Source organism: Vicia villosa, linkage group LG1 (genome assembly GCF_029867415.1).
Source record: "Vicia villosa cultivar HV-30 ecotype Madison, WI linkage group LG1, Vvil1.0, whole genome shotgun sequence".
NCBI classification, from domain to species: Eukaryota; Viridiplantae; Streptophyta; class Magnoliopsida; order Fabales; family Fabaceae; genus Vicia; species Vicia villosa.
Genome location: NC_081180.1, coordinates 27008907 through 27022925, shown reverse-complemented (window position 1 = coordinate 27022925; position 14019 = coordinate 27008907). Strand labels below are relative to the sequence as shown.

The window sequence follows — 14019 nt, the reverse complement described above, 5'->3', positions numbered from 1 at the left end:
CTTTTAATTCAGAATTTTCCAACTCAAGCTTCTTTGTTTCAAATTCAAATAGCTCTTTCAGCTTTTTGTATTTGAGACTAATCTGAGACTTGAATTCCAGAAGTTCAGTTAGACCGGAAACTAACTCATCTCTAGTAAGTTCAGAAAATACCTCTTCAGAATCTGATTCTGATGTAGATTCTGATCCGTCATCTTCTGTCGCCATCAGCGCACAGTTAGCCTGCTCATCTTCAGAGTCTGAATCATCTTCTGACTCATCCCAGGTTGCCATAAGACCTTTCTTCTTATGAAACTTTTTCTTGGGATTTTCCTTCTGAAGTTTTGGACATTCATTCTTGAAGTGTCCAGGCTCATTGCATTCATAGCACATGACCTTCTTCTTGTCAAATCTTCTGTCATCAGAAGATTCTCCACGTTCAAGTTTCTTTGAACTTCTGACGCCTCTGAACTTCCTTTGCTTGTTCTTCCAGAGTTGATTTAGCCTTCTGGAGATCAAGGACAGTTCATCTTCTTCTTCAGATTCTGATTCTTCAGGATCTTCTTCTCTAGCCTGAAAAGCGTTAGTGCATTTCTTGATATTGGATTTTAATGCAATAGACTTACCTTTCTTTTGAGGCTCATTTGCGTCCAGCTCTATTTCATGACTTCTCAAGGCACTGATAAGCTCTTCCAGAGAAACTTCATTCAGATTCTTTGCAATCTTGAATGCAGTCACCATAGGACCCCATCTTCTGGGTAAGCTTCTGATGATCTTCTTTACGTGATCAGCCTTGGTGTATCCTTTGTCAAGAACTCTCAATCCAGCAGTAAGAGTTTGAAATCTTGAAAACATCTTTTCAATGTCTTCATCATCCTCCATCTTGAAGGCTTCATACTTCTGGATTAAAGCGAGAGCTTTAGTCTCCTTGACTTGAGCATTTCCTTCATGAGTCATTTTCAAGGACTCATATATGTCATAGGCCATTTCCCTGTTAGATATCTTCTCATACTCAGCATGAGAGATAGCATTCAGCAAAACAGTTCTGCATTTATGATGATTCCTGAAAAGCTTCTTCTGATCATCACTCATTTCTTGCCTAGTCAGCTTTACGCCACTGGCATTTACTGGATGTTTGTAACCATCCATCAGAAGATCCCATAGATCACCATCTAGACCAAGAAAGTAACTTTCCAGTTTATCTTTCCAGTATTCAAAGTTTTCACCATCAAATACCGGCGGTCTAGTATAACCATTGTTACCGTTGTGTTGCTCAGCAGAGCCAGATGTAGATGCAGGTGTAGACTTTGCAGTTTCATCAACCATCTTTTACTGAAGCGTTTTTCTCTTCCTGAATCTTTTCTAAACACGGTTAAGTGCTTGCACCTTAGAACCGGCGCTCTGATGCCAATTGAAGGATAGAAAAACACTTAGAAAGGGGGGGGTTTGAATAAGTGTAGCTTTAAAAACTTGACAGATAAAAATAAATTGCACAGTTATTTTTATCCTGGTTCGTTGTTAACTAAACTACTCCAGTCCACCCCCGCAGAGATGATTTACCTCAACTGAGGATTTAATCCACTAATCGCACGGATTACAATGGTTCTCCACTTAGTCAGCAACTAAGTCTTCCAGAGTCTTCTGATCACACACTGATCACTCCAGGAACAACTGCTTAGATACCCTCTAAGACTTTCTAGAGTATACTGATCCACACGATCACTCTAGTTACAACCTGCTTAGATAACCTCTAAGACTTCCTAGAGTATTCTGATCCACACGATCACTCTAGTTCCTTACAACTTAATGTAATCAATTCTAAGAGTATTACAATTGCTTCTTAAAAGCTATAATCACAAACTGTGATATTTCTCTTAACGTTTAAGCTTAATCTCACTAATATATTACAACAACAATGTAGTGAGCTTTGATGAAGATGAAGATTCTGAGCTTTGAGTAGAACAGAGTTTCAGCAAGTTAATATGAGTTGTTTTGTGCAGAATCGTTAACCTTGCTTCTCATCAGAACTTCATATTTATAGGCGTTGGAGAAGATGACCGTTGAGTGCATTTAATGCTTTGCGTGTTCCGTACAGCATCGCATTTAATGTTATACGCTTTTGTCAACTACCTCGAGCCTTGTTCACGCTGTGTCTACTGACGTTGCCTATTATAGCTTTTAACGTTCCTTTTGTCAGTCAGCGTAGCTTGCCACTTGTACTTCCTTCTGATCTGATGTTTGTGAATACAACGTTTGAATATCATCAGAGTCAAACAGCTTGGTGCAAAGCATCTTCTGATCTTCAGACCTTGAAGTGCTTCTGAGCGTGATACCATCAGAACTTCAGTGCTTCTGATCTCATGTTCTTCTGATGCTTCCATAGACCCATGTTCTGATTCTGCTTCGACCATCTTCTGATGTCTTGCCAGACCATGTTCTGATGTTGCATGCTGAACCCTTTGAGACAAAGCTTCTGAGCGCTGAATTATGCATACTCTTTATATATATTTCCTGAAAAGGAAATTGCATTGGATTAGAGTACCATATTATCTTAAGCAAAATTCATATTATTGTTATCATCAAAACTAAGATAATTGATCAGAACAAATCTTGTTCTAACACTATATACTTTCTTTATGTTGCAGATAAAATCAAACTTAGGCTGGCCAGTTGGAAAGCAAGGCTGCTCTCTATGTCTGGAAGGTTGCAGCTGGTTAAATCAGTGATTCAAAGCATGATGATACATTGTATATCCATATACAATTGGCCAGGAGAGCTTACAAAACAGTTGACAACTTGGATGCGTAACTTTATATGGAGTGGCAGCCTGGAGAAGAGGAAAATGGTCACTGTTGCTTGGAAGCAATGCTGCAACAAGTTAAAAGATGGTGGTCTTGGGCTTAAATCGCTGGAGGTGCTAAACTATGCAACCAATCTTCATCTCTGCTGGGAATTTGCGAAAGGTGATAAATCCTGGAGTCATTTGTTGGCAGCTTGGGTCCTTAGACACAGGAAATCCATTTCTTATCACATAAGTTCTTCTATATGGTCTACCATTAAGGAACACTATCAGAAGGTCCTAGATAAAACTCATTGGATTATTGGAAATGGAGCCAATGTCAACTTTTGGCTTGATAGATGGTTGGAAGAGCCCCTTGCTGTGGTATTCAAGATTCCTGAATTATTTAGCAAGCATTTTAAGGTTAAGGTTAAAGATTGGATGGTGGACAAATCTTGGAGAATCTCATCTAATGTGCTAACTGCCTTCCCTAATTTGGAGCTTATGGTGGAGAAAATAGAAATTTATGACAATGAGGTGGAAGATTCATTAGCTTGGACTGATGCAGTTAATGGTGAATTAACTCTGAAATTGGCTTATGAGTTGAGTAAAAAGAACAATGGTAGAAAGCTGGCCCTGTACCCTTGGGACAGAAACGTAACTCCTGCTTATTCCATGTTAATTTGGAGGCTTGACCATGGCAAGATGCCTACTGATGATAATTTGGCTGCTCGTGGGTTTAAGTTCCCATCCATGTGTTCTCTTTGCAAGGAAAGTGCTGAAACTTCCTCCCATTTATTCTTCCACTGCAAGTTTGTTGTCAAGATTTGGAATTGGCTGAAGCAAAAGCTTCAATTCACGAGTAACATTTTCTGTCTTGCTGACTGTGCTAGCATGATTAGGCCTGAATGGTCCCCTCAAGCCAAAGATGTGGCTCTGTCTTGCATATGCAGTGTTGTTTATGTTGTTTGGCATGCTAGAAACAACATTAGATTTGAAGGAAAGGCTTCCCACTGGAAAAATTGTATTGCTAACATCATTGCTAGAGCTAGATTAGTTGGGAATTGTACTACCAAATGCTCTTCTAATAGCATAACCAGTTTTACCATTCTCAAATGCTTCGATGTTTTAATTCATCCTAGTAAACCGATGAATATGATTGACGTCATTTGGAGTCCTCCGGCGAAGGATTGGATTAAGGTGAATGTCGACGGGCTTGCTCGAGGAATCCCTATGATTATGGCGTGTGGAGGCATCTTTCGCAACTCGGATGCGGAGCATATTGGTAGCTTTTGTAATTTTCTTGGAGAGGGAGATGCAGTTTTGGCTGAGTTTCTTGCAGCCATCACTGCTATGGAAAAAATGAAAGAGTTGGGTTTTAAAAAGGTTTGGTTGGAGTCTGACTATTTATTAGTGACTAAAGCTTTTTCTGATAATAGTTTGGTTCCTTGGAAGATTCGATCTCGTTGGCTCGGTTGTTTGGAGTATACTCGTTCTATTGAGTTTATATTAACTCATGCTTATAGAGAGGCCAATTTTTGTGCGGATCTTCTTGCGAATCTCGGTTTGGCGTTGCGTAATTATCATTGGTTCTCCTTTTTGCATTCGGTTTTAGTTCGGGAGTATCTCTTAGACATGGAGGGTACCCCTAGGCTTAGACTCTTCTCTTAAGGGGTTTTGGCTTGGTCCCCCTTGTGTTTTTGTACTCCTTTTTTCTTTTTAATGAAATTCTGGTTTATATAAAAAAAAAAATGGAAAAATTACATCATATATAGTTAATTAAGCAATCTTACTGTCTCTTAATCGCTTAATTTCATCAATCAAAGTCGTCAAGTTTTCATAAGATGAACCACCTTCTCCAGCAGCATATCTAGTAATTTTTGCAAACTCTCGAGCTCTTCTTCTTACTTCAACAGCTTCATCACCACCATCCATCAACCGTCTCAGAGCTTTCTCTATACGATCTCTCTCCACTAGCTTTTTCATATCCTTAAAAGCAGCCATGATCCATTCATCTGCACCAAGTTCTACTCCAATCCCCCTCAGCTGAGTTATCAACTTCTCGTTGTAGAATTGATCGCTATGCACCGGCCACGTGATCATCGGAACCCCCACACTAACAGCCTCTACCACCGAGTTCCACCCGCAATGCGTCAAAAATGCACCCACTGCAGGGTGGCCTAATATAACAACCTGTGGTGCCCACCCTTTTACAATCATTCCCTTATTCCTCTCTTCAAATCCCTTTGGTAACCATTTTTGTTTATCTTCTTCACTCTCATTCTCCATCCCTTTCTTCTCTGGGACAACCCATATGAAATCATAACCCGATGCTTCTATCGCGCTTGCAATCTCATATAATTGCTCATCGTGGAAGTAACAAATGGTTCCAAAGCTTATGTAAATCACTGAGTTATCTTTCTTAGAGTTAAGCCAAGTTAAATATTTTTGCACGCTCAAGGTGCCTTTTTCTCCCCTTTCTGCTTTCTCTTGAGTGGTTTTACGAACAAGTGAGGCCGGGCCAAGATGCCAGGCTTTATGACCGATGATTTTCTCGTAATATTCAATATATTCTTCTCCATCAAGCTCGACCAAGCTATTGATGATGAAGCCATTGCTTTTGAGTGCTACAGTGAGTAAAGGATCTATAAAAGACTTCGACTCCATCGGTGGTGTTGAATTAATGGTGATATCATGAGGAAAATTGGGAATGCGAAAAGAACCACTAGCATCTTCAGGGAGAGGGTGTAATTTGAGGGATTCCATGGCACATATAGTAAAGAGGGAGAAACCATTGAAAGCGAATCTCGGAATGTTAAGCTTGTTTGCTAGCTCATCCACCCACGGGAATAAAAAATCCGCCACTATGCAATCAGGTGGGTGCTGCTCCGCGAAATTCTCAATGAGTTCGCGGAGCAGTATGGTGGCATGATAAATTTTGTAGCCGCTTTCGAGGTCAGTGACTGAGGAGATATTTTCTATGCCGTCCGGGAGGCCAACTTCTTGGGAAGGGAATGGAAAAGTTTGAACATTGAAGAATTGGTTGGATTTGGGAAGAATTTTGGCATTTAAAGGAGTGGTGATGATTGTAACAAAGTGGCCTCTTGAGGCAAAGAGATAAGCTATATCGCATAGAGGGATCATGTGGCCAGCTGCTAAGTATGGAATGAAGTAAAGTTTGAGTGGTTTCTCCATTTTTGTGGTTGAGACACAACGCTGCCTTATGCCTTTGCATGCAAATTCTGATAACTTTTTATAGCAGGAACAGGAAAACGACGGATTTAGATAAGCCACATGATGTTGTTGTGGTCATCGTTTCCTCTGTAAACTGTAAACAGAAAGGTTAAACTGAAAAAAGAAACAAAACATAACATCCAAAGTTCCAAACCAGCTATGTTTGCCGGCTTCAAGTGCAATGTCAAACTAGGCGGCTTCTACAATACATTTGATATAGAGTAAATCATCTAATGGTAAATGTCTATTAGTTTATCTCAAAGTTTCACTATGCAACAGTTTTATAATTTTTGTTTCCTTGGTACTACATATGTAGCACTATGAATTCCATAAAAACGGTTGAATGTCTTATAAAAGTTAACATTTCATAAAGAGGTAGAATTAGTTATATTTACGATTAGCTAATAAAAAAATATTTAATGTTTATCGCTTCTTTTTTTTTTTTTCTTTTGATGTTAATATAGGCCTAATATGTGTTTTAAAAAAAAAAAAAGAGAGATGTGCATCTTATAACATATAAAATGAGAATGCACTTTTTTAGATAGATTACTTTTCTTGATAGAAAGTTAAATAGAATGCTTGGAATTTTAGATAGATTTAAATTCTTCATAAAGTTAAATAGAATGCTTCGATCCTAAATTTAGATTGGGAGAAATTAATATAAATTATTGATTATGGAAGTCAGAGTCAAAAGGATAGCCAAGAAATGTGAGTTCTACAAATCAAGTGGTAATATTTCAAGGGTGAAAACACTACAATAAAATATAGATTTTCTAAGAAGCATTTTTACCTTGGTTGAATATAGGCCCGAAGTAAAATCTATTAAATTAAGCGACTTAATTTTAATTAAAAATGAATAAGATTTCCGTTCGGTTGGACCTCCCATTCAAAGGAAAAAGTGACACTAATAATGAGTTTGATTCGCAACAACATCATTTTTGTGTTTTTAAAATGACCCTTTGCTTCTTTTTTTTAATTAAAAATAAATAAGATTTTCTCTCTCTTGATCATCTAACCGAATGGAAAAGAGGCATTGATCATGAGTTCAATTCACAACAATAAATAAAAAAGAATAAGATTTTCTCTCGCCTGCACCTTGCAACCGAGGGGAAAGTGACCTCTTTTTTATTTTGAAATTAATAATCATAATGGCTCCTTACTTTTTTTTTAATTTTAAATTAAAAATAAATAAGATTTAATTCTCTTCAATTTGGAGGTTCAATCGAGAATCGAGGGGGAAATGACACAGTTTTCCTTTTTTAGAGCAGAATGCTTGTTTTCTTCACTTTTGCATTTACGATTACCTCATTAAGTCCTAGCGAAATTCATTATCTCCCTCGAAACAACATCTCCAATTAACAAACAAAACATGAATTCTTCATTTTCTTCACTAAATCAAACTTGAAAACACCATTTCTTCACTAAATCAAACTTGAAAACATCATTTCTTCACTAAATCAAACTCGAAAACACCATTTCTTTCACAAACAATGTTTGTAACTCCATTTTCTCTTCTCAAATCAAACAAAGCAAGGAAGCTCAAAGGAAACTCGAAGAAGGGAACTTGAACCAAACTTGAAACTCATTTATTTGACTTCTTCATCACGTTTCTAGTAAGTAATTATTTCTCCATGCATGAAACAATAATTTTATTGTTGTTGTCCACATATTTAAGGTTTAATGTTGTTTTTATGGTTATTTTTGTTGTTGTCGTTGTTATTGAAGGCTTAAAAGTTTAATATTGTTATTGTTGTTGAGATTAAAGGTTTAATGTTGTTGTTTTTGAGATTCAAGGTTTAACGATTTTGTTGTATTAAATAAAAGGTTTAATGTTGTTGTTATTATTGAGATTGAAGGTTTAGTGTTGTTGTTGCTGGTGTTGTTGTTGTTGTTACTGTTGTTGTTGATGTTGTTGTTGATGTTGTTGTTGATGTTATTGTTGATCTTGTCGTTGTTGATATTGTTGTTGTTGTTGTTGTTGCTGTTGTTTTTGTTGTTAGTGTTGTTGTTGTTATTGTTGTTGTTGTTGTTGCTGTTGTTGTTGTTGTTGTTGTTGCTGTTGATGTTGTTGTTGTTGTTGAGATTGAAGGTTTAATGTTGTTATTGTTGTTGTTGAGTAAAGTTTAATGTTGTCGTTGTTATTGAGATTGAAGGTTTTTCATTGTTATTGTTGTTGATATTGAAGGTTTAATGTTTTTGTTGTAGTTGTGTTAACTTATCAAAGTCTTAACATCTCTCTTAAATGTATGGAGAAATTTTAATTTAATCTTGGTTGTTAAAATGTGTAGTTCATAAGTATAACTTAGCAATGAGTGTCTAATTTAATTTAGGTGTAGATTTATTACAATGTGAATTAGCATGTTGTGATATTATAATGTGACTTAGAAAATTTCTGAACTTAGCAAAGTTTTCATTCAAAATGCATGATTTGTGTAGGATTTTAATTTTATTTTGACAAAATACTCATTTTGATCCCTTAACCATACCCCTAGGTTCAGTTTGGTCCCTTCACTTTCTTTCGTGCCAAAGTGGTCCTTTAACTTTTCAATAGATGCATATGAGTCCCTTCTGTCAACCCCGTTAGTCAAAGTCTGTTAAAAGTCTACGTGGCAGTGACAGGTGGATTTGACTAAGTATTGTGACGGATTTAGCGTCGGAAAAACCGACGCTAAAAGCTATTTCAGAGTTTTAATTATTGTTCTTGATCTTCTTACCCCAAATTTTTCCTTCAAAAAAACCCTGAAATTTGGGAATAACAAAAACCCAGAATTTCTTACTGAAAATCGCATCATTATCCACCATATACAAACTTTTGCTAACCTCTCATTTCTTAAGATCAACAATATACACAAGTTCATCAATTTCAATTTTCTACAAAATTCACAAAAAAAGTACAAACCTTCACTCTGTTGCAGGAAACTTGATTCCTAGTTTGATAAGGTAAGAATCCTACCTTGAATGCAAAGTTGACGCCTTTATTTAAGTGGCTTTTTCATGTGCCAACTTGGATTTAGCAGGCCAATTTGTTACCATGTTCCTGTTCCTTTTGAAAAGAGAAGGGAGTATGTGAATTTGGTGAAGGAAATGAGTAGAGAGAATTTTGTTGGTGAAAAAGATGTTCAAGTTCTTGATGATGAAGACTTTATTATTATTGCTCGTTACTAAATTGAAAAACCAAGTCCGTATATGACATTGTACTAAAAGGGGTGAAAAAGATGTCCATATATTGCTCGTTACGGTGCTACAAAAAGATATTAAAAGGGGTGAAAATGAAAAGGGAAGGTAGTAAGTAAGCAATAAATAGTATTAGAAGCTTAAAGCTTAATTTCAAACGGTGATGATTCTATTAGAAGCTTTCTTTAAAACTTTTCCTTTGTAATTTTTTTTCACAAAAGGAGGAAAATCTCAATATTCTATGGTGTTTTGTTTGTGTGAGTATTAAAAGTAGTTGAATGAGTGTGTATATAACGAAATGGTTGTTAAGTTGCTGCGAAGACCGAAACACCGAAATCGCTTTTTTAAAGGATTAATTAGCTGAAAAACCATGGGTGGAAGAAGATGGAGAACAATAATTAAAATTCAGGAATAGCTTTTAGCGTCGGTTTTTCCGACGCTAAATCCACCTGTCACTGCCATGTAGACTTTTTAACATACTTTGACTAACGGAGTTGACGGAAGGGACACATATGGATCTATTGAAAAGTTAAAGGACCACTTATGCACGAAAAAAATTAAGGGACCAAACTGAACCTAGGAGTTTGGTTAAGGGACCAAAATAAGTATTTTGTCTTTTATTTTCATAAAGTATTTACAAATCGTAGTTGGATAAAAGATAATAGATTAACTGAGGAGTGGGAGAATGAAGTGATTTAAATTCTTCAGTAGTTAAAAGAAAACTTCCTAAAAAGAATGAATTTTTTTATTGTCTTTGTGCTTTTTAAGGGAATACGAAGAAAAAAACTTGGAAAGAACGAAATATTTGATCATCTATATTATAATTGAATTAGTTAACACTATATGACATGGGCATGGCATGGTAAAGAAAAAAAAACTCAATTGTGTCTCATAGAGATGAAGTTGATGTATATATGGATGATCAACTAGAAGATATGATATGTGATATTGGGGACAATTATTTTAGGACAGCTAACTGTATGATACTTTATATAGTGACAAGGAAGAGTCATTATATTCGGGGTGCATAAATTTTACACGATTGTCAACGGTGTTAAGAATATTTAAGATTGTTGAAAAACATTGTTATAGAATGTAAATCATTGTTAAACTGTAATTATGAGGCCAAGAAAATATTGTGTCCAGTGAGTTTGGACTATATCAAAATACATGCATGTTGTAAAGATTGTTTATTTATATGGAAAAGTGATCAAAAGTTGAATCAATGCCCGAAGTGTGGGAAGTTGTTGAAGGGTATGAAAACACTTAGAAGGGGAGGGGGGTTTAATAAGTGGTTTTCTTTGGGAAATAAAAATTCACACGATATTTTTATCCTGGTTCGTGTGAACTCAAACTACTCCAGTCCACCCGTCAAGGTGATTTCGCCTCTCTCCGTGGAGGACTTAATCCACTAATCAAAACTTGATTACAATCAGTTCACGAAGGCAGCTGTCAACGTCTTCTTGAGAATCTTAATCACTAATTGGTTACTCAAGGAACAATATACAATGTCTTTTTGAGAATCTTAACCACAACTTGATTACTCAAGAAACAATACACAACATCTTCTTGAGAATCTTAACCACAACTTGGTTACTCAAGAAACGTTACAACAATAACTTCTAACTAGTGAACTTAATGCTTCTTAATCTAAGCTATATCACAATTGTGATTTTTCACTATGTTTAAGTAGAATGAACGAATTCTTTTCTTTTTGGCATAATATTTAACGTGAGCAGCTCCACACAAGCATTCTTATTTTCCTTTTCAAATGATATTCTATTTATAGCCTTTGGAAATATGTACGTTGATTCCTCGTAAGTTGTTCTGCAATAAATGTTGTGTGTCATCTTGGTTATTTGCTTTGCATGCTTCTTAATATTTGTTCCTCATAAATGCTTCAGCCGTCTTTTAATCATTATGTCTCTAACGGTATTTTATTTTGTATCAGAACTTTGCATTTTGTTTTTCCTTTTCTTTATAACTTCTGTCCGACTTTATGAATATAACTTCTATCAGAATTTGTCTACAGCGGTTGGTGCATTTAGAAGTTACTTCATTAGAACTTCTTTGAACTTCAGCGTGACTTTTTTTCTTGTTTGTTCAGCTTTACACAAAGTCCATGTTCTGATGGTACTTGAGTTAAAACTTCTTATGAAATAAGAAACATAGAGTTAGAGTACCATATTTACTTATACAAAATTTATGTAATTGTTATCATCAAAACTCTAAGATATGATTAGAACCAAACTATGTTCTAACAATTGTGCTACAAGTTAAAGGATAACGACGATGATGATACAATGATGGTGTAAGCAGAAAGGGCTCCCCATCCAAGGTAATGTAGAACCTACTAATAATTCAAAGGTTCAAGAGTATGTGTGCTAATGTCAATGATTTAAAGAATATTATATGGCACGGAGATAAAAGAAAAGGTTAATACCTATTTTGCCCCCTGCCATATGGGGTCTGTTTGAAAAACCCCCTGCCAAAAAGAAAGTTGCAATTCGTCCTCTAACATATGAAGATTCCCCTATTTTGCCTCCTCAAAAAGTCCAAGCTTAAAAATATGGTCCAAAGGAGAGTTGAACCCAAGACCCAAAGCATGCATGAAAAACACCCTTACCACTAGGTTGCAACTTCATTTTTGTCATATAGTTGCCTTAGCTAATGTTTAATAGTTATTGAAAACGTTATTATAAACTAAATTATTATAACGGGAACATGAAATTATTGATCAAACTATTGAATATTAACGTGAACATGGAGTTATTAATTAAAATATTCAATATTAACGGGAAGCGATGTTAATATGTTGAAAATAAATGTGACTAAGTTTATTGTATTGGACAATCGACATTGTGTTGTCTATTCTTTATGCAGGTCATATTTTGTTCTAATATTCAATTTTTTTAATATTAGTATTTTTATAACTTTCCCATTTTAACCCAAATTTAATATTTTACTAATACGTTTTATTTTCCTCAATCCAAATTAGCGGGAACATGAAGTTACTTAATAAAATATTGAATATTAACGAGAACATGAATTACTGATCAAAATATTGAATATTAACGGGAATATGAAGTTATTGATCAAAATATTGAATATTAACGGGAGCATGAAGTTAGTGATCAAAATATTGAATATTAACGGTAACCTAAAATTATTGATCAAAATATTAAATATTAACGGGAACATGAGTTATTGATCAATTGATCAAAATATCTTTTTTCTATAACAAATTACAATATTGAACAAAATAAGTATAAGAGGTGATTAAACTTATAGATCAAAATATTGAATATTAACGAAAATATGAATTACTAATCAAAATATTGTATATTAACGGACTCATGAAGTTATTGATCAAACTATTGAATATTAATAGGAACATGGAGTTATTAATTAAAATATTGAATATTAACGGGAAGCGAATGTTAAAAGTAAATGTGACTAATTTTATTGCATTGGACAATCGATATTGTGTTGTGTATTATTTATGCAGGTCAAATTTTGTTCTACTGTTGATAAAACTGTAATATTTTAAGTCAAATAATTGATCCTTCCAATTTTTATTGCATACTAATAACATAAAATTTAATTATTCTTTTATTTAAAAACAATTTAATATTTATTTATATTATTATTAACAATTTGACTTTTTCTTTAAATCAAATCTACATTATTTCTTTTTAAAAATTAAAATCACATCTATTTTTTTAACCCATTATATGTTTTAAATATCTTTAATATACTTATTTATATTTTTTTTTCAATTACACACATTTTCTTTAGACATGTTATTTCTCAATGAAACCTCTACATTTCTTAAGTACATTCTTAATTGTATTATTTAATCTAAAACAATATAAATTTTATTTTTTTAATTATTTTTTATTTTTAATATTTAATTTTTTTAATATTAGTATTTTTATAACTTTTTCCATTTTAACTCAAATTTAATCTTTTACTAATATTTATCTACTTAATATAAATGTAAGGTTTTCATGATGACAACCTTGGACAAAACCCTAGCTTCAAGATGATGTGTCATCCCCTCAAAACACTCAAGATGATGTGTCATTCTCTCAAAGCATTCCAAATTATATAAATTTTATTATTATTTAAAAAATCTTCTAAACTAAAAAAATATATCTCTTCATTTTTTAAACATTAATTCTTTACAATTCATTTTTAATAAAAAGTGACATTAATTTTTTTTATAAACAATATAATTATTATATTATATTTTATTTTATATTGGTCAAAATGAATTTTATATCTAACATTTAAAGTTTCCCAAATCATGTTGATAATTACTAAAAAAAAATTCCAAATTAAAAAATATATGTTAAAGAGTTGAAGTTGATAAAATTTTATAAAAAATAATAATTTAAAAATGGAACTAAAGATAAAGTAATAGAATAGTCTAATATTCATAAGCATTTCATTTTAATAATTTAATAATATAAAATAAAAATATTTTTACGAAACTAAAAATTATGTGATAAAGAAAAGAATTAGATAAAATATTATAAAAATAAAAATTAATTGATATGATAGTTTAAAGTTTATAAGCATTTTATTTTAATATTTTAATAACATAAAATAAAAATATTTTTTTAACTTTATTTATAAAACAATCTTCTTCATTTACATTAAAATATTTATTATTTATAATTTCTTAAATTTGAAATGTACAATAGGGAGAAGTTATCTATTTTTGTAATGAATTTTCAGTTTTTATTTATTATTATAAAATAATTAATTAGTTAAATTTTTAAATAACATAAATCGTTTCTATTCTCATAAATAATAATTAAATTAAAAACAAAACGTCACAATAATAATT

The 14019-nt window shown here is 33.3% G+C and overlaps 1 protein-coding gene across 1 annotated transcript; it reads right to left on the bottom strand.

Annotated features, from left to right (window-relative positions):
- Positions 1–3979: 3979 nt before the first annotated feature.
- Positions 3980–6062, bottom strand: LOC131597926 (UDP-glucose flavonoid 3-O-glucosyltransferase 7-like; the record flags this gene model as incomplete). Its single annotated transcript, XM_058870598.1, has 1 exon — positions 3980–6062. A coding segment is annotated over one exon (1527 nt), but the record flags the coding sequence as incomplete, so codon positions are not given.
- Between the last annotated feature and the right edge of the window lie 7957 nt (positions 6063–14019).